Genomic DNA, 19,724 nt, shown 5'->3' with positions numbered 1-19,724 from the left:
ACTATTTCAAGATTGTACTTTATGTATAATACACTAGAGGACGGAGTTGGGGGTGGAGGATTTCCTCAGCCTGACCTTCGCCCTCTTGCAGTCTGAGAGCCCTCGGGGGATGTATGATGGCTTAGGCCTACTCCCCAGGCCCAAGTTGGACATCTTTGGTGCTGGTCCAGAGGCGGGAGAGGCTCCTGCCACTGCTGCTGCGCGTGCCAGCCATGAGCCTGGCTTCTGGCTGAGCGGGGCTCCCCCTGTGGGATTGGGCCGAAACCAGTTCTCCGATATTCCCAGAGGGATCCCGGATAGTGAGGGGGCACAGGCCAGGCAGAGGGACTCCCCCCTACCATCCCATGCACAATCAGGGACAGGGAGAGACACGGGAAGTTGGCCAGCTGGGGAGGGACTGCGGGAGGGCTCCATGGCATGTCCCTAGCATTAAGCTAACCTACAGTTTGGAGCATCTGCTCTCTGGGTGGTCAGTGCACATCATAGTGACTGATTGGGTCGACTGTTTGGCCCATGGTGGTCAGTGCATGTCAAGCCAGTGGTTGAGCAGCCATAGCACATCATTAGCATATTTCACTTTGGTTGAGCAGCTGATCAGACACTTAGCATATAGACTTTTATCATATAGCATTATGTTGGACTACAGGCCCAGTGCAGGAAATTTGTGCACAGGGGGCAGGTTTCCTCAGCCCAACCTGCTCCCTCATCCCTCTCACAGTCTGGATCCACTGGCTTCTAACTACTCACCTGCCTGCTGTCCCCTGCCCATCAGCCTGATCACCCCTAACTCCCCCATTGCCAGCTTAGTCACCCCCAAAGCGCCCCCCCCCCGCCCCCCCAAGCCGGCCTGGTTGCCCCAAGCAGCCTGCTATTGAGTTGTTTGGTTGCCCCTCACTAACCCCCCTACTGGCCTGGTAGCCCCAGGCAGGTTGCTGGTAGTTACTGTTGCTGTGATGGTGTCCCAGATAATTTGCATATCTTTATTATTAGATAGATGGTATCTATATAAATAAAACCCTAATATGCAAATAGACTGAATGGCAGAGCAACTGAACAACTGGTCACTATGATGTACGCTGATCACCCAGGGGCGTGTGTGGAACATGGCAGCAGTGGGATGGTGGAGGTGAGTGGGGGTGTCAGATCAAGGTGGGGCGCCAGTCACTGTCATTGGGGAGAGCCTCCAGTGGTTACTGAAAATTCTTTGCTCCCAGGCCCTGCAGTCTTGCCTGGTGCTCACACCCGCTGCTGCTCACACCAGCTGCTGGTGCCCAGTGCCATCCCTATTGCTCAACATCGCCAGAGGATGCGAGGAGCAGCTGCTGGCCCTGATCACCTAAGGGCTTTTCTGCCTTCCCCTGCTCCTGAGGGGTGACTGGGGCAGCAGCCGATGCTCACACCTGTGAATGGCACTGGCCCCACAGGTGTGAGCAGAGCCAGTGCTGGTGCTATGAGTGCGTAGGAGCTGCGGTGGCAGGAGCAGGGCTGCTGACAGAGAAGAGACCAGGGGCTACTTCGGGAGGTGCTGGGTGGGGGCACGGAGGATGTGCCAAGACCTGCCCCCATGCCGAACACAGCCTCACAGCTCACAGTTCCTTTCAAGGTGTACAAATTCATGCACTAGGCCCCTAGTCATACTATATGTATCCTCTGGCAATTTTCTTTTTTCTCATAGCATTCCATTATATAAACACTATCCTGTTGATGGATTTGGTTGTTTCCAATTACAAATTTTACTTTGATGAAATTCTTAATACATATCTCTTTGACAAGTGTGAGTTTAAGTACCTACAAGTATCTTCATCAGCACTAAACTGTTCTCCATAGTGGTTTTATAAGCTTGCTAAAGGGAGTTAGTTGTTAAAAGGCCTATGAAGTGTCCTAGAACTGTAAAAATGTCTTCTATTTACACACTTCATCAATTCTTGATATTGTCAAAGTTTCCAATACACTATATTCCACAATTACACTTTTTTAATGAGAAAGAGCAGTGTTCTTTAGCTATTTTAGATTCCTCTTTTGTGAATTTCCTGTTACTAACTTTTGACTAATTTCTGGATAACAAAACTTTGTTTCACTTATGATGTCCCTGGATAGTCAGAAAATTGTTTTCCTTTTTGCAAATTTAGCAATGTTTTTACATATATGTTTTTTAAATCAGTCTTTTAAAAAATCCTTCCCGAGCTTTACTTGTAAACTTTGTCTCTGGCCTAGCCGGCGTGGCTCAGTAGTTGAGTGTAGATCTATGAACCAGGAGGTTGTGGTTAGATTACCAATCAGGACACATGGCCAGGTTGAGGGCTCGATCCCTAGTGTGTGGCAGGCCGGAGGCAGCCAACTGATGATTCCCTCCCATTATTGATGTTTTTCTCTCTTTCCCTCTCCCTTCCTCTCTGAAATCAATAAATTATTTAAAAAAAAATAAAACATGTCTGCATTAGTTTTTAATCAATCCCCAAATTGGTTGTTACAGAATATTTAAGATTGTGGTACTTTTTAAAAGAGAAATAACCGGTCGCTGCAAGGACTTTTCATGAAGTCAGTTTTGCTCCCACCTGAGTAGTTCTGCTCCACACTCTTTTGCTTCACCCAATGCATTTGTCTACACCTGAACCATCAACAAATTCTAAATCTTCACAGCTGATAAGGTAAGACCTCTGTTTGGTTTAACAAAATTCTCTTTAACAACATTTTACTCGAGAACCTATGTTCTTCAACATAAATTGGGTTTTGAGTAAAATTATACTGAATTTATAGATCCATTTGAGGAGAATTGATATTTAGTTCTTTCAATGTTCCTTTTGGTCTTTTAATATCATACAAAATTTTCTCCATAAATTTTTTTGATTTCTAGTTATTACAAGTCATGCCTGCTATCATGTTAGATTTCAGAGAGCTGCAGTAAAGCCAGCAAGTTGGGTATATACATTAAGTATGTACAAAGATGCACTTCCCCAGACACTTGTGAATTTTAAAGCACATTAACAAACCTGTGAGCTTATACAACTCTCAGCACATTTATTCAACAATTTTCCTATATTAATATATACCGTTTAAAGATCTCTGACTTACTAGTTTGTGCAACAATATTGGTATGTTTTCTTAACATAGCAGCCGCAGTCTCAGAGAGGGTCACAATTACTTCAAGGGCAAGCTGGCGTTGCATATTATTGAGGCTAGTGTCTCCACACAACTATAAGGAAGACACATTTGCATATATTTAGTACTTTATTCACTGAAAATAATAAACACAACATTTACTGAAGTATTTAATTTACCTTTAGACTTAGCTGTAAAGTAGCTTCCAAATGAGGACGTAAATACTTTGGAACAGTATCTGCAATCTCCACAAGGGATTTTAGGACCGAATCATCATTCTGATAGCACGAATCATTTACAGCCTAGAAAAGATGAAACAGAATGTAAAGTTTGGTAATGAACTACTAAAATAGAATGGAAAAGTTAAGTTTTGTCGTTGACTCTTTTCAGTTTGATAACAATGAAAGAAAAATATCTACTAAACCCTCTGACCCATGCAGAATATTTCAGTTTTATCTTCTCTAACTCTGTCTAACCAGTTTGCAACAGGGTTGTTATTTCTCTTATATGTTTTCTTGGTTGTCATCACTAAAGATGGGCAAAAACAAGTAGTAGCTATCTTCCATTTATGACCCAAATGATTCCAAGGAATTCACAAGACCTTCTTATCATGCATCTCACAAAATCATAAATATAAAACACTTACAAAATGAACTTACTTATAATAATCAGAACCTGGAACCCAACTTACAAAATATTTTGCATAGTTTTAAAAATGTACTGTGAAAAAAAAAAAAAATGTACCATGATTCCTTTAAAAAAAAAAAAAAAAATCACCTAATCTGCCGAAACCGGTTTGGCTCAGTGGATAGAGTGTCAGTCTGCGGACTGAAGGGTCCCGGGTTCGATTCCGGTCAAGGGCATGTACCATGGTTGTGGGCACATCCCCAGTAGAGGGTGTGCAAGAGGCAGCTGATCGATGATTCTCTCTCATCGATGTTTCTAACTATCTATCCCTCTCTATAAAAAGTCAATAAAATATATTTTAAAAAAATTTTTTAAAGATCACTTAATCTACTATTTCTTTTGTGGTAGTCATGCTTTAGCATTTATATGTAGAAAGTATGCCATTTTTATTATATGTTACTTTTTTTTAAAAAATTTTATTCACTTAGAACCATGTATTGATATTTTAAAAATTTGTGCATGTGTGAGAGTTATGTTACCTATGCATTTCATTTTAGGACAGAATATGGAAAGTTACAAAATACGTTATTAAAAATGGGTTTGGAGTCTAAGTAAAGATTAACTGCTCCAATTTACTCAATCTTACTTTACCTTCTCATTGAGGCATGTGACCTTAACATAATAACTTATCCTTGATATTCAATAATGGGAATTAACCATAAACTATAATACAAACTGCTATAAACCTTCTGGCTAAGGTTAAGAACTGCAGTCTGATTTGGGTTTGAATCATGCAGGATTCCACCACTTTCCAACACTGTGGAATTGCCAATTTTCTTATGCTTTCCTCCTTAATTTTCCCGTATGTAAAATGGGCATTTAATTTCATAGGTTATTTGGATGATTCAATAGAAGTAATCCATGTGATTACATATTCAATAAGTTGCTTTTATCATCTCTATTATAGAAAAACTCTGAAACTCTAATCTAAGTATTTTAAAAGTCTAAGAACCTATCAAAGCTAATAGTTTTAAGTTCAAAGTGGACAATGATTTGCATGTTTTGTCACTGCTGTATCCTCAGTGCCTAGTACCAGTACACAGTAGACAATGTATATTTACTGAATAAATGAATGCAACTCTTATATGCATTTATAAAACTACCGAAACCAATTAAGATATAATTATCATCTATTTTAAATGGTTTTCTTACCTGTAAGAATCCGGGTAACAAGTCTGCAAAATGTTTGAACAGAGCAACATTATGCTCATTTGCAAGTATAAATGCAGCCGTAGCTCTAGCAGATAGTGTTCGGATCTAATGCGATGAGAGTAAAAAATATCAAACATGAGACATTTTTAATGGATGCAAGTTCAGATTTGTTACTAAGGATTTCTCTTTATCATACCAATAAAACTATTTATATATAGACTAGTGGCCTGGTGTACAGATTTGTGCACATTGAAAGGAAATTAATTAGAAGGCATATTTTAATACTGCTATTCGCCCTCTCTCTGTAAGTGTCAACCAAATTCATGACTGAAAATGACAGATCAAAACACACACATGCGATTGGCACCGGCAAGAGCCTTTATATATATGATGCATGTATGAGTCAACATTTATTCTTAAATTGCCAGTGGGAGTCATATGTATGTCAGCCGGTCAGTCAGACGTACATATAAGTCAGTTACTTAGCCTTTTATATATATAGATTTGGGAGTGGGAGGTGAGGTAAAGAATTATAAATTTATTAGGTCATCTGGAAAACCAGGTGGGCTGAGCCCCCAAATGGCACCAGCCTAGTATTTATATTTTAAAGTATTAAAGACAATTTCCAAATACATAAATTCTTTCACAAATTAGATGTTATCTTAAATTAGGTGTTAATATTAAGGAAATTGAAATGCTTTACCGCTGGATGTTCCTGATCTTGCATACACTGAACTAACATCCGTTTGATGACGTCTAAATAGTGCTGCTGTTGGTTCCCAAAAATTCCAGGAAAGTTCCTAAAAAATGATTCAAAATGTTTTTTTGTTTGTTTTTTTTTAATATAAAAAACTATATTACATATGCCCCAGCCAGATAACTTAGTTGCTTAAGAGCACTGTCCTATTACCCCAAGGCTGCAGGTAAGACCTGTGGTGAGGGCACATACAAGAATCAACCAAAGAATATATAAATAAGTAGAAAGCCAAATCAATGCTTCTCTTTTTTCTTCTTTTTCTAAAGTCAATAAAAAATAAAAAGAAACTACATTTCATCTTAGTAAAGTGATAACTAGAATATTTAATTAAATGTCTACCTGACTCAAAAGTGTGTGTTAGTCATTAAGGTTGAAAAATACCCTCCCCTCCAAGCAATCTTCTTTTGGTGGAGGGATGGGTATTTTCCAACCATAAGGATTAACAGTGGAGGTGATTAGACTAGGAGTAGGGGGAGACCCAGGGATACATGATTAAGCCACCCATCCCAGCCCAGTGCTTTCTTCTTATACTGTCTCAGTGGGAAGCTAACCTAAAGTGCAGGATGGGACAAGAGCAACCACCCGGTAGCTGCTGTAACCATGCTTTCTCAGTCTGCTCTTGGTCTTGGTGATCCAGGGTAGTTTAAGTTATGTTCTACTTTAAACTAGGTAAACAAATGAGATACTTTTACTTAATTCTCTACTCTGGATTATTGATATAAATTAGATACATCTGACAAATAAAGGAGAAAATGGTGTTAATATCTACCCTTATCCTCTTCAGATGCTCAAGGTATACCTTAATGAAAAAATGTATATAATCCTTAAAATTTATAAACCAAATTTTATTTTAAATGCAGTGAACTGTATAACATGGTAGGGCAAATTTTTTCTTAATGCAGATAGTTACTGCATTCTAAACTTCGATCACAGCAGTTTATTAAAATATTACATTTTTATAAAGCTTGACCACAGAAGACCCAGAAAATAAAGGGATGCATGAGTCTTTTCTTTCTCTTTTTCAAAACGCTATTACTAAAGTAGGTTTTGTAAAAGCTACATTTAGTACTGTGTCCATTTCCAAATAAAGCCGAAGAAACTGTTCCAGAATGTTTTTAGAATAAGAAAATTAAAAATAAAATAAAATAAAATAAAGCTCCAGCCCGCTGAGCACTGATCTATGAACCAGGTTCAATTCCCGATAAGGGCACATGCCTGGGTTGTGGGCTAGATCCCCCATGTAGGGTATGCAGGAGGTCGCTGATCAGTGATTCTCTCATCACTGATGTTTCTATCTCTTCCTCTCTGAAATAATATATATATATATATATATATATATATATATATATATATATATATATATATATATATATAATAAAGCTCCAGAGAGCCCTCATATACAAATGAGGATCATAATATGAAATAAAAAGTTTTGGTTCCCCTAGCCCCCAATTCTACTTCCAACACAAATACAAAGCTTATCTGAAGGACTTTAAAGAATAAGAAGTTGTTACACTAGAAAATAAATGTGCTTTGCATATTCATCACATTAACATTTTCAGAAAATTAGATCTATGTATATACCAGAAAATGTGAAGGGCAGCTTCCCGCAGTCCCATATTTTGAGAGCTGACTGAGTCAAAAAGGAACTTCAAACCTTCAGGCCATTGGTTGTTACCATCCTCATCTAAAAGTAAAAAAATCCAGACATAAAGCGTGTAAGTCAGAACTTCAAATCATTAAGGGTGAATCCTTTCATTATAAACCTCATTCAAAATAGTAGAAAATGTCATCTGCTCTATATTAAAAACAAAAAAAACTTCTAACAATTAGGTTCTTTAACTTAAAAATGATATACTATTATATAAGAGTAATATGCAAATTAATCACCACTCTGCTACATCCACAAACCATGCCCACCAGCCAATCAGGAGGGAGTATTCAAATTAGCTTAACCAAGATGGCTGCTGACACAAAGAGAGCAGGAGGGAGGCTTGCGTTTTCCCAGTGATGGAGGAAGCCAAGCTTTCTGCACACCCTGGCGGGCCCAGGCCTCCGCTCAAGTCTACAAAGTTTCAATTATAGAAGATAAATAAATCCCAGATACCAGGGACTCTGCTTGGGTTGCCAGGAGGTGTGGCCAGCCTGCAAACCCACCACAGGCCCCTAGCCCAGGCTTCCCCACACCCCAAAGGAACCCCCACTGTGATCCGGGACACTGTTCAGGGCAAACCAGCTGGCCCCCACCTATGCACCAGGTCTCTATCCTATCTAATGAAAGAGTAATATGCAGATTGACCATCACTCAACACACAAGATCAAGATAGCTGCCCCCATGTGGTCAAAGATCCTGCCACCACATGGACACAAGATGGCCACCACAAGATGGCCAGCAGGGAAGAGCAGTTAGGTGTGACCAGGCTGGCAGAGGAGGGAAGTTGGGGGCAACCAGGCCTACAGGAAAGGGCAGTTGGGGGGACCAGGCCTGCAGGGGAATGCCAGGCCTGCAGGGGAGGGCCAGGCTTGCAGGAGAGGGCAGTTAGGGGTGACCAGGCTGGCAGGGCAGGGAAGTTGGGGGCAAACAGGCTGGCAGGGGAGCAGTTGGACATCAATCAGGCTGGCATGGGCGTGGTTAGGGGGTGATCAGGCTGGCAGGCAAAAGCGGTCAAGGGCAATGAGGAAGGAAGGCAGGTGAGCAGTTGGGAGCAAGCAGTCCCGGATTGAGAGGGCAGTTGGACATCCCTCGAGGGATTCCAGATTGGAGAGGGTGCAAGATGGGCTGAAGGAAACCCCCCAACCCCTGTGCATGATTTTCATGCACCGGGCCTCTAGTAACCTTATAAAAAGCAATTGTTTATATTTGTGTTACATAGCACAAGTATTAAAAGGAGTCACTTCTAAGGAGTAGGATTGGAGAAAAGGCATCACTGTGACTATTTGATTGGTTGAATCTTTAAATATACATACTATTGCTATTAAAGAGTTTACGAAAATAGGCAATGCTAACATGGTAACAAGGTCTTGAAACCAAAATAATAATTTCAAACTGTAAATGATATAGGAGTGGGAATCCCAGGACCCAGAGTAGGGTGCTCACACATTCCAGTTTTAAGTGTTATCAGATTTTATCAATGTATTTATTTAAAAAATTATTGATGTTTTACAGAGAGGAAGAGAGAGGGATAGAGAGTTAGAAACATCGATGAGAGAGAAACATCTATTAGCTGCCTCTTGCACACCCCCTACTGGAAATGTGCCTGAACCAAGGTACATGACCTTGACCAGAATCGAACCTGGGACCTTTCAGTCTACAGACCGATGATGCTCTATCCACTGAGCCAAACCAGTTTCGACTCAATATATTTACTTTTAAACAAGATTTTAAAATACAAAATTTTTGTGCTACTTTGTAATAAAACTGAGCAACCACAAAAATATGCTGTATTCTTAACTCACCATTTATATTTATTCAAAAAATGTAGAGTTGTAGAAATTGCGATCGCACTTTTTGTTAAAAATTTCCCTCCATTATTTGGTGATTTTCTGAAATTAGTGCTAATTAGTGAGATTAAGAAAAATACCCTTCACCTATCTCTTTAACATAAAAATGTTGCTTTGCCAAAACTGGTTTGGCTCAGTGGATAGAGCGTGGGCCTGCGGACTGAGAGGTCCCAGTACGATTCCGGTCAAGGGCATGTACATTGGTTGTGGGCACATCCCCAGTAGGGGATGTGCAGGAGGCAGCTGGTCGATGTTCCTCTCTCATCAAGTTTCTAACTCTCTATCCCTTTTCCTTCCTCTCTGTAAAAAATCAATAAAATATATTTTTTTAAAAATGTTGCTTTGAGTTGTAATAAAATAGCTGCTTAAAAGAAAATACTTATGGCCCTGGCTGGGTAGCTAAGTTGGTTAGAGCATCATCTTGATACACCAAGGTTGCAGGTTCAGTCACTAGTCAGGCATAGACATGTAACAACCAATGAATGGATAAATAAGTGGAACAATGAACTTATTTTTTTCTCTCAAACTAATAAAAGAAAAACTTTTCAAATATTTTTTAATTGATTTTTGAAAGGGAGCGGGAGAAACAGAAACATCAATAATGAGAATCATTGATCCGCTGTCTCCTAAAACCCAGGCATGTGCCCAGACCTGGCATCGAATGATAACTTCCTGGTTCATAGGTCGATGCTCAACCACTGAACCACACTGGCCTGGCAATAAATGAAAACAATTTAAAATACTACGAAAACATTTTGAAAATGTTTTTATTATCAAGTGATTGATTTTAAAAAAAATCTCTTATCTGTGCAGTTAAAAAATTTAAAAATAAGCCCTAGTCCAGTGGTTAGGAGTGTCCACCCTCAGACCAAAGGATCTCAAGTTCAATTCTAGTCAAGGCACATATCCCAGATGTAGGCTCAATACCGGCCCTGGTCACAGCACTCATGGGAGGCAATCTATTGATGCCCCTCCCCCCGCCCCCAAGTCCCTTCCAACTCTCTCTAAATATTAATTGCGGGGAAATCTTCAGGTGAAGATTAATAAAAAATAATAAAAATAAGTAAAAATAATAAAATTTTAAAATAGGATTTCCTAAGCTTTTTTAAAAATTCAAAATTAGCAGTTTCATCCTGATCAATGTGGCTTAGTTGGTTGGAGAGTTGTCCCAAGTACTGAAGGGTTTCGGGTTTGATTCTAGTTGGGCATATATGGGAGGCAACAGACTTATGTTCTTCTCGCTCTAAAATCAATAAAAATACATACTAAAAATATTGTTTCAACCCTATTTGGTTCGGCTTAGTATCTAGAGCATCAGCCTACAGACTGAAGGGTCCTGGGTTAAATTTCAGTCAAGGGAATATAACTTGGTTGCAGGCTCCTCCCTGACGCAGGGCACATGTAGGAGGCAACTAATCAATGTGTTTCTCTCACACTGATAGTTCTCAGTCTATCCCTCTCTATTAAAATCAATGGAAAAAAATATCCTTGGGTGAGGATTTAAAAAAAAAATAGCAAAAGCACCCGGATTCCACTATTTTCTTCTTGTATTGCCAAGTCTACAAAGTAGGCTATAAGTCACTCTATGCTTTCAAAACTGTACAGATTAAGGGGGAATAAAACCAACCATTTTCCCATAACCGGTTTTGGCTTAGTGGATAGAGCATTGGCCTGTGGACTGAAGGGTCCCAGGTTTGATTCCGGTCAAGGGCATGTGCCTTGGTTGCAGGCACATCCACAGTATAGGGAGTATGCAGGGGGCAGCTGATTGATATTTTTAACTCTCTCTCTCTCTCCCTTCCTTACTATAAAAAAATCAATAAAATATATTAAAAAACAAAACAAAACAAAAAAACACCCGACAATTTTCAAACAAACTATAATATTAATTCTCCATATGATAAACACCAATGGTATGATTGCATTTCACAAACATCTATCATTTTGGCCCTAAATGCAGAATCCATAATCACTCTCATTTTGAACAGAATAAATGATACTCAGGTTCTTGTGAATTTTCCTCTACAGATTACACTTAAAAAAAAAAAAAAGATAATATTAACACTTGATTCTTGAACAATGTATTGGTGGGGGCAGTCGGTTTAGGGGTACCCACCCCAATCACAACAGAAAATCACAATTTACTTTTACTTCCCCTATTTTTCTCAGTATCCACTGGGGATTGATCCTAGATCCTGTGTCAAGTAACAAAATTCACAGATGCTCAAGTGTATTATCTAAGATGGTATAGAACAATGCATACAGTCAACCCACGGTATCCAAACTCCCAACAGCGAATTGCAAAATAAATAAATAAATACTCCCATATATGTGGACCTATGCAATTCAAACCTATGTTATTCAATGTCAACTGTGTTTTTTCTTTTATAACATAACTAGAAACCTGGTAGACAATTGAGGCTGATCAGAGCCATCTAGCCCAGTCCTGATGGGGGCCGCTTGGGGCTGGCAGGAGGGACTGCAGGAGCGCATTGACCATCAGGGGGCAGCTCCTGCATTGAGCATCTATCCCCTGGTGATCAGTGTGCATTATAGTGACTGGTCATTCAGTTGTTCAGTCACTTAGGCTTTTATATATATAGATAATAATAAATGCATTTGCATACAAACCTATTAAATTTCTGGCCAACTCTGCAGCAATATCACAAATTTTCTTTCTCATGCTAGACTGTGTTTCCATTTGAATAATCATTAGTAGTTCACTCTTGATGGCAGTCTGGACATCAGAAGGAAGAGTTGGGTAAACTTCATCAAATGCAGAGGACAAAAGACGTCTTAGGAGAACAGCAGCCATTTGTCTAGCCTATAAGTAGATAACATTGTTAATAACTTACTGTCTTCCTAAAGAAAAAATTTCCAACAAACTAGATTCCCTCTGCCATTTATGTATTTCACTACTCTATTTTAATCCTGTCCCAAGAATATTTTTTCCATTGATTTTTTAGAAAAGATAGAGTGGAAGGGGGGAGAACTGGGAGAGAGAGAGATGGAAGGAAGGGAAGAGAGAAACATCCATACGAGAGAGACACATTGATTGGTTGCCTCCCACACACACACCTGACAGGGGATGAGGGTTGGGATGGGATGTGTGTGCAACCAAGTATATACCCTTGACCAGGTATAACCTGTAACCCTTTGTTTCTGGGGCGGATGCTCTAACCACCGAGCAAAACTGGCCAGGGCTCACAACTCTTTTGACAATTCATTCCAAAAGCATTTTATTTGATTTTGAAAAAATATATGAAAGTATTTCTAATCACATTAGCCTACTATATAAGAAAATACTACCCAAAATATTTTTGTTTATAGCTGAGTAAAAGACCTGAGATTACATCTCAAATAGGAACACATCACAGCAGTGATAAACCTGTTTAAAATTCCTATTTTTAATACACTCTTTGGGGAGAAAATCAGATATTAATAAAAACTGTATTTCCTACTTCTCCATTTGGCACTCACTCTAGTATCCAAAGTGCATCCTCCACATTATCACATACTCTCATCCTGGACTATCTTGCTATATTACTGACTTTTCATTAACCTCTTTAGATAAAATGCTATCTAATCTATTTATGTTTACATGTCATTCATGCAAACAAATATTTTAAGTTCCCAACACCAAAAAAATGACAATCAATCTCAATGTGCATATTCTTGTCCCATTTTCAAACCTAAAGAATTTAAGTTTTGTGTTTTCTGTATCATCTGTATTTCCTGTATTATTAAAGATAATCAAAAGTTGACACAAACACCATTATAAAATTTGATATTAAACCCATAAACCAAATTATACATGTTCTTTTTCTTTTTTGGGGCTATAGCTATTTTTTATATATATATATATATATATATTTTTTTTTTTATTTTTATTTTTTTTATTTTGTACAGACAGGAAGGGAGAGAGATAGAGAGTTAGAAACATCGATGAGAGTCATTGATCAGCTGTCTCTTGCACACCCCCTACTGGGGATATGCCCGCAACCAAGGTACATGTCCTTGACTGGAATCGAACCCGGGACCCTTCAGTCCCCAAGCCAACGCTCTATCCATTGAGCTAAACCGGTTCGGCTGGGCTACAGCTATTCTTTATCAAATTACTTTGGGACTATGATCAACAAAAAGAGTTAAGCTATACAAATAAAATTTGCCAATTTTTTTCTCCATTTATTTTTCACTGAGAAATCTTTTCGTCTGAACTACCTAAAACAGATAGCAAACTTACTTAAAAATGTGTACTCTAGCTGAAACTGGTTTGGCTCAGTGGATAGAGCATCAGTCTGCGGACTGAAAGGTCCCAGGTTCAATTCTGGTCAAGGGCATATACATTGATTGTGGGCACATCCCTGGTAGCGGGTGTGCAGGAGGCAGCTGGTCGATGTTTCTCTTTCATCGACGTTTCCAGCTCTCTATCCCTCTCCCTTCCTCTCTGTGGAAGATCAATGAGATATATATATATATTTTTTAAAAAATGTGTATTCTAGCCCTCGATTGGTTTAGCTTAGTTGAAAGAGTGTCGGCCTATAGACTGAAGGGTCCCCGGTTCTACTGTGGTCAAGGGCACAAGACCAGGTTGCAGGCTCGATCCCCAATGGGGGGCATGCAGGAGGCAGCCAATTGATGGTTCTCTCTCATCACTGATGTTTCTATTTCTCTTTGTCCTTCTCCCTTCCTCTCTGAAATCAATAAAAATATTTAAATAGAAAAAAACTGTTTTAGTCTCCCATTAGTCCATAATTAAAAAAAAAATAGTGATATTTTATATGCTAGCCCTAGCCAGTTTGGTTCATTGGATAGATTGTCAGCCCGCAGACTGAAGGGTCCTGGGTTTTATTTCTGTCAAGGCCACCTTCTTCAGTTGCAGGTTCGATCCCTGGCCCTGGTTAGGGCGCTGCAGGAGGCAATTATTCCATGTGTCTCTCTTACATGGATATTTCTCTGTCTCTCCATCTTCCTTACACATTTTCTAAAAATCAATGGAAATAAAGCCTTGGATAAAGATTAACAACAAAAATCCAAAGTGGTTAAAATTCCTATAAAAGTGGCTAAAATATTTCTATTCTCACACATATACTGAAAACAATGAAGCCACAATAAAAATGCTAAAGCCAGTTCACAATCATCTAATTCACATGTGTCAAACACAAGGCCCGCGGGCCAAATCCGTCCCGCCAGGCCTTGCAATGTGGCCCGCACCGCGCTGTCATCACTGCACTCCGCTGCGTTTCCATCACAATGACAGTTTATGACTGTTCAGTAAACCATTTGGCCCTCGATTTAGGCTGAATTTTAGATTTTGGTCCCTTCTCTGATTGAGTTCGACACCCCTAATCTAATTCCTAAATCCAATCAAGATTTAAATGGGTTTCAATATAGGTATTTTTAAAAATCTTCACCTGAGGATTGTTTCTACTAATTTTCAGAGAAAGAGGAAGAAGGGAGAAACATGAATGTGAGAAACAGATCAGTTGTCTCCCATATGTGCCCAGACTGGGAAACAAACCCACAACTTTTTGGTGTAGGGTAGGGGTGTTGAACTCAATCAGAGAAGTGGCCAAAATCTAAAATCCAGCCTAAATCGCGGGCCGAATGGTTTACTGAACAGTCATAAACTGTCATTGCGATGGAAACGCAGCGGAGTGCAGTGATGACAGCGCGGTTCGGGCCACATTGCAAGGCCTGGCGGGACGGATTTGGCCCGAGGGCCTTGTGTTTGACACATGTGGTGTAGGGGATGATGCTCCAATCAACTGAGCCACCTGGCCAGGGCTCAATATGGGTTTTTGAAAGTAAAACTCAACAATTTTTATATTATTCTGTTTCAAAACTTGTTTTGTAGCTATGCATTCTCCCTGTGGCCTTTTCCCTCCCCTTCTTCTTCCCAGGTGTCCTAACCTTTGCCTTTCTTTCCCCTAAGCTCAAGGGCCCTTCTTTGTTTCTGAAATGTTTCCTGAGCCTACACAACTCACACAGCTTACTTCTATTACCTCTGTAACTTTTCAAATAAATTTTCTCTTATAATTTGAAAAAACAATTGTCTTGTAGCTAACTTGCAACTACCTTCAAGAATTAAAAAAGCCAACTGTAGAGACTTAAGTTTATTGTTCATATTTCACATTCATTTTGAGTTAAAGAATAGATATATGTTTTCTCGATTCGGGTATTTTAATGCTTTTTCCAAAGTAAATAGGATATTCAAGTCACATTCAATGTTATACACAGATATTACTCTTGGGAAGAAAGAAATTAGCTATAAATTCATAGAAAAGTAGAAAAAACAATAAATTTGATTTGGTAATTAATTTGCTAAAAGACATGATTTTAAAAGGACTCTACAAAATGTCCTTTATTCTCCAAAAAACTTTATAGTAGATATTTCTCTCCATTTAGAGATAGCTATAAGGATAACATTTTAAAAGAGATAAAAAGTATTTTTTTCAGAAACATTTAGCAACACATTAAAATACATAAAGAATTAAATTTCTTCATTTAGAATGAGCTGTCTTGAGCTAGAAAAATTTTATAGCCACAGAAATCATATTTAATAATTTTAATGCAATTATTTTAAAAATATTAACTTTTAAATATCCTGGACACATCATTTGACATGGGGGATGTATCATTGTCATTTTTTAATACGAGCACTTCAACATTTTTTTAAACTCCAAAATAGCTTCTGGCAAATAAGGTAATGTCTACATAGTAACAATAGTACTCACTATCCACTTTGACCACCATCTAACATCCAACTTATAAGAATATATTCTCGCAGAAACCAGTTTGGCTCAGTGGATAGAGCATTGTTGGCCTGTGGACTGAAAGGTCCCAGGTTTGATTCCAGTCAAAGGCATGCACCTTGGTTGTGGGCACATCCCTGGTAGGGGGTGTGCAGGAGGCAGCTGGTCAATATCTCTCTCTCTCATCGATATTTTTATCTCTCTATCCCTCTCCCTTACTCTTTGTAAAAAAAATCAATAAAATATATTTTTTAAAAATTAAAAAAAATATATATTCTCACTCTAGCTGATTTGGCGCAGTGGTTAGAACATCTGTGGACTGAAGGGCCCTAGATTTGATTCTGGTCAAGGGCACATGCCTGGTTGGCAGGCTCAATCCACAATAGGGGGCATGCAGGAGGCAGCAATCAGTGATTCTTTTCTCATTATTGATGTCTCCATCTCTCCCTCTCCCTTTTTTTCTGAAATAACAATAATAATCCTACCTAATAAACGAGTGATATGCAAATTAACTATCACTCCACTACATCCAGCCAATCAGAGTGAGTATGCAAAGTAACCCAACCAAAATGGCTACATCCACAGAGAGCATGAGGGAGGCTTGGGTTTCCCAGGCAACAAAGGAAGACTAGCTTTCAGCCTGCCTGGCAAAGATCTCCACTCAAGGCTACAAAGTTTCAATTATAGGAGGTAAACAAATCCAAACAAAAATGGCTGCTGGCCACAGAGCGAGCAGGAGGCTTGGCTCTGCTCCAGGCTACAAAGTTTCAATTGTAGAAGGTAAATAAATCCCAGATACCAGGGCCTCCACTTGGGTCGCCAGGGGACATGGCTGGCCTGCAAACCACCACAGGCCCCCCAGCTCAAGCTGTCCCACACCCCAAGGGAACCCCCATCCAGATCCAGGACACCCTTCAGGGCAAACCAGTTGGCAGTTAGGGGTAACCAGTCTGGCAGAGGAAGGAAGTTGGGGCAAACAGGCTGGCAGGGAAGTGGTTAGGGGGTGATCAAGCTGGCAGGCAGAAGCAGTTAGGGGCAATCAGGAAGGCAGGCAGGCAAGCAGTTGGGAACCAGCAGTCCTGGATTGTGAGAGGGATCCCAGATTGGAGAGGGTGCAGGCTGGGCTGAAGAACAAACCGTGCCCTCCTTGCCCCTTGCATGAATTTCGTGCACCGGACCTCTAGTAGTAGTAGTAGTAGTAGTAGTAGTAGTAGTAATAATAATAATAATAATAATAATAAAAAAATATATTCTCAAATATTATAGTACCTCCTCAGCAGCTGTAGTATTTCTGATGGCCTGTAAGAGGAATGTGATCTTTGACTGGCCTGGGATATTCTCATAGGTTTCCTACATGAAAAAGAAAAACATGAAAGGTTAGAATATAGTTAGAAAACATCATGAGTACCATCAGTGAAAAGAAATGAAGCCTGGGAAAGATCCATGCATGAGAAGTCATATAATCTAGGCCTGGTGTTAAAATTTCCTCCTGTACCATAAAATATACTTCAGATAGGTTAGGGAAAAGAAGATGTTCAAGGAGTTACTTATTAAATTCCTTTCTATCATTATCTTTTAGATTTTTTTTTATGTGTACACATTTCCCTAACTTTTGTTCCACCGATTAACAAAACTCAAGGCCTATGAAGGTAATAAGCGTGACTTGAGCTGCCATGCTGCAAAGTAAGTACTCACTTTCTCCTTAGATCATGGAAAACTGCTTATCTTGTCAACATTTATAGATCAGAAGATATGAAACTGGTTCAAATGAGCACTTCTTACAACTATCAGATGAAGCAAGTCAGAAAAAGGGAAAGTGTTCAAATTCTTTATGCTACCTTTTCTTTTAAAGCAAGGATTATACTAAAACCATATTCTACACAAAAAATACATACAGTCAGGAGAAATTTGGTCAGGAGACTATTAGATTTTGAAATCTAGGTTTTTGAGACTCAGGACACTTCTCTCCTTTTCTATTAATAATGGCAAATGAGAGCAAATTGGTAAACAATAAAACTAAGTTGATGCCAACAGACAGATGGTCAGAGTGGATCAAAACACAAGACCTAAGTATAAAATGTCTACAAAACCAAGTGAAAGTATCATCCATGTGCACATATAAAAATTTTAACAATAGCAGTCTTTTACTATGGAAAATAAATCATTAATTTAAGCATCCTTTGAATTGCTTTCCCCAAGAAACCTCTTTAAACTGATCGACTAGAATTGACAATAAGTATAGATAGTCCATTCTGATCTATCCACTACATTCTATATAATGTAGATAGAATGTTAATTTTGTAGCAGTCTAATTCAAAGAGCTTGCCTGCTGTCTACTAGCTACCACCCATAAAATTTACCTGGTTTCTCTGGACAGAAGTGATAAGGACAAAAAAGGGAAAACAAGGTGTCTCTGAATACACATATATATTACACTTTTTATTAAGTGATTGCTCCATGATGTCCTGGAGATAATGACCTATCCTAGCCTACATAATAAAATACTGATATGCAAATTGACCAAACAGGGGAAGACTAGTTACAATGATGCGCAACACAGGAGCTGCCCCCTGAAGAATCATTGTGCTCCCATAGGGGGAGTGCTGCTCAGCCAGAAGCTGAGCTCACAGCTGGCGAGGCAGCGCTAAGGATGTCCCCTGAGGGCTCCTGTAAGGTGAGAGGGTGCAGGCCAGGCTGAGGGACCTCCGAGTGCATGAATCTCATGCACCGGGCCTCTAGTAAGGAAATAAGGCTCAGAAATTATTATAAATGACTTGCCCAAAGTAGACCTTGGTCTTCTGAGGCTAAATGCACTCAACATCCTTGACATTAAATGCTCTCTAGGTTTCACCCTTGGGGGATGACTCCACCAACCAGTTCTATTTAGACAGCACTACATAGTTTTCAAATTTCTCAAACATTATCTCAATCTAGGGAAGAACAAATTTGGGAGAAAGAATTCAAAATCTTCTGATAACCTCACATTTCTGTCAAGTATAAAAGCACACAGAACATAACATAAAGCAACAAGCAGACTGTCAAATTACAGCGGGGAGGGTAGGGAGATCTGGGGGAGATAAGAGATCAACCGAAGGACTTGTATACATGCATATAAGTACAACCAATGGACACAAAACTCTGGGGAGGGAGGGTATGTATGGGGGGGGGGGGCAATGTTAAAATATGTACACAGATAATAATTTAATAAAAAAATAAAAGCACATAGAACATAACAGTGCTGAAAACTAGCACAAAGTAGTCACAGCTGAGAGAAGATGGCTTGAATTTATTTACCCAGAAATGATGTAATTTATGTAAAAATATTCAAAAGATTGCAAAAATAGATATACTTTGAGATTTTTCACTTAATCTTTATCAAAAAACCAATATAGCCTTTTCATTTATACATAATCTCTTACAGAACACTAAAATTGTCTTTTTATTCCTTGTACCTTGGCTAAGTCCCTGGTGTACTGTAGATGCTATAAATGTTTAACCAGTACATCTCCAATGGCTAAATCAAGTTTTGGCAAAAAAAGAAAAAAAGAAAAGTCTTTATTAGTATATCACTTTCAGAAATCCTGTTATAAATTTTGATGATCTCTAACCTTGGCTACATTGAGACTATTAGTGTGAGTTAGCCTCTGCTAAGTCTAATAGAGACTTATAAGGATTAAGTCAAGTATCCTCCTATCTAAAAAAAAGAGTAATATGCAAATTAACCATCACAAAGATAGTGATGCCCAGTCCCCTTAGCCCTGCTGCTGGAGTGT

The 19,724-nt window shown here is 39.1% G+C and overlaps 1 protein-coding gene across 1 annotated transcript in view; it reads right to left on the bottom strand.

The window, feature by feature from the left end:
- Positions 1 to 19,724, bottom strand: part of IPO5 (importin 5) — a 59,121-nt gene that overhangs the window by 33,840 nt on the left and 5,557 nt on the right. The window contains exons 2-8 of the mRNA XM_036456015.2: positions 17,221 to 17,301; positions 11,828 to 12,020; positions 7,280 to 7,382; positions 5,642 to 5,738; positions 4,939 to 5,043; positions 3,279 to 3,401; positions 3,073 to 3,193 (exon numbers count right to left, since the gene is read on the bottom strand). Coding sequence (XP_036311908.1) covers positions 3,073 to 3,193; positions 3,279 to 3,401; positions 4,939 to 5,043; positions 5,642 to 5,738; positions 7,280 to 7,382; positions 11,828 to 12,020; positions 17,221 to 17,301 — 823 coding nt within the window. The remainder of the gene's footprint in view (positions 1 to 3,072; positions 3,194 to 3,278; positions 3,402 to 4,938; positions 5,044 to 5,641; positions 5,739 to 7,279; positions 7,383 to 11,827; positions 12,021 to 17,220; positions 17,302 to 19,724) is intronic.

Source organism: Pipistrellus kuhlii, unplaced genomic scaffold, assembly GCF_014108245.1.
Source record: "Pipistrellus kuhlii isolate mPipKuh1 unplaced genomic scaffold, mPipKuh1.p scaffold_m20_p_3, whole genome shotgun sequence".
Taxonomy (NCBI): domain Eukaryota; kingdom Metazoa; phylum Chordata; class Mammalia; order Chiroptera; family Vespertilionidae; genus Pipistrellus; species Pipistrellus kuhlii.
The sequence above is the reverse complement of the archived record's forward strand: the minus strand, read 5'-3'. Positions and strand labels throughout refer to the sequence as shown.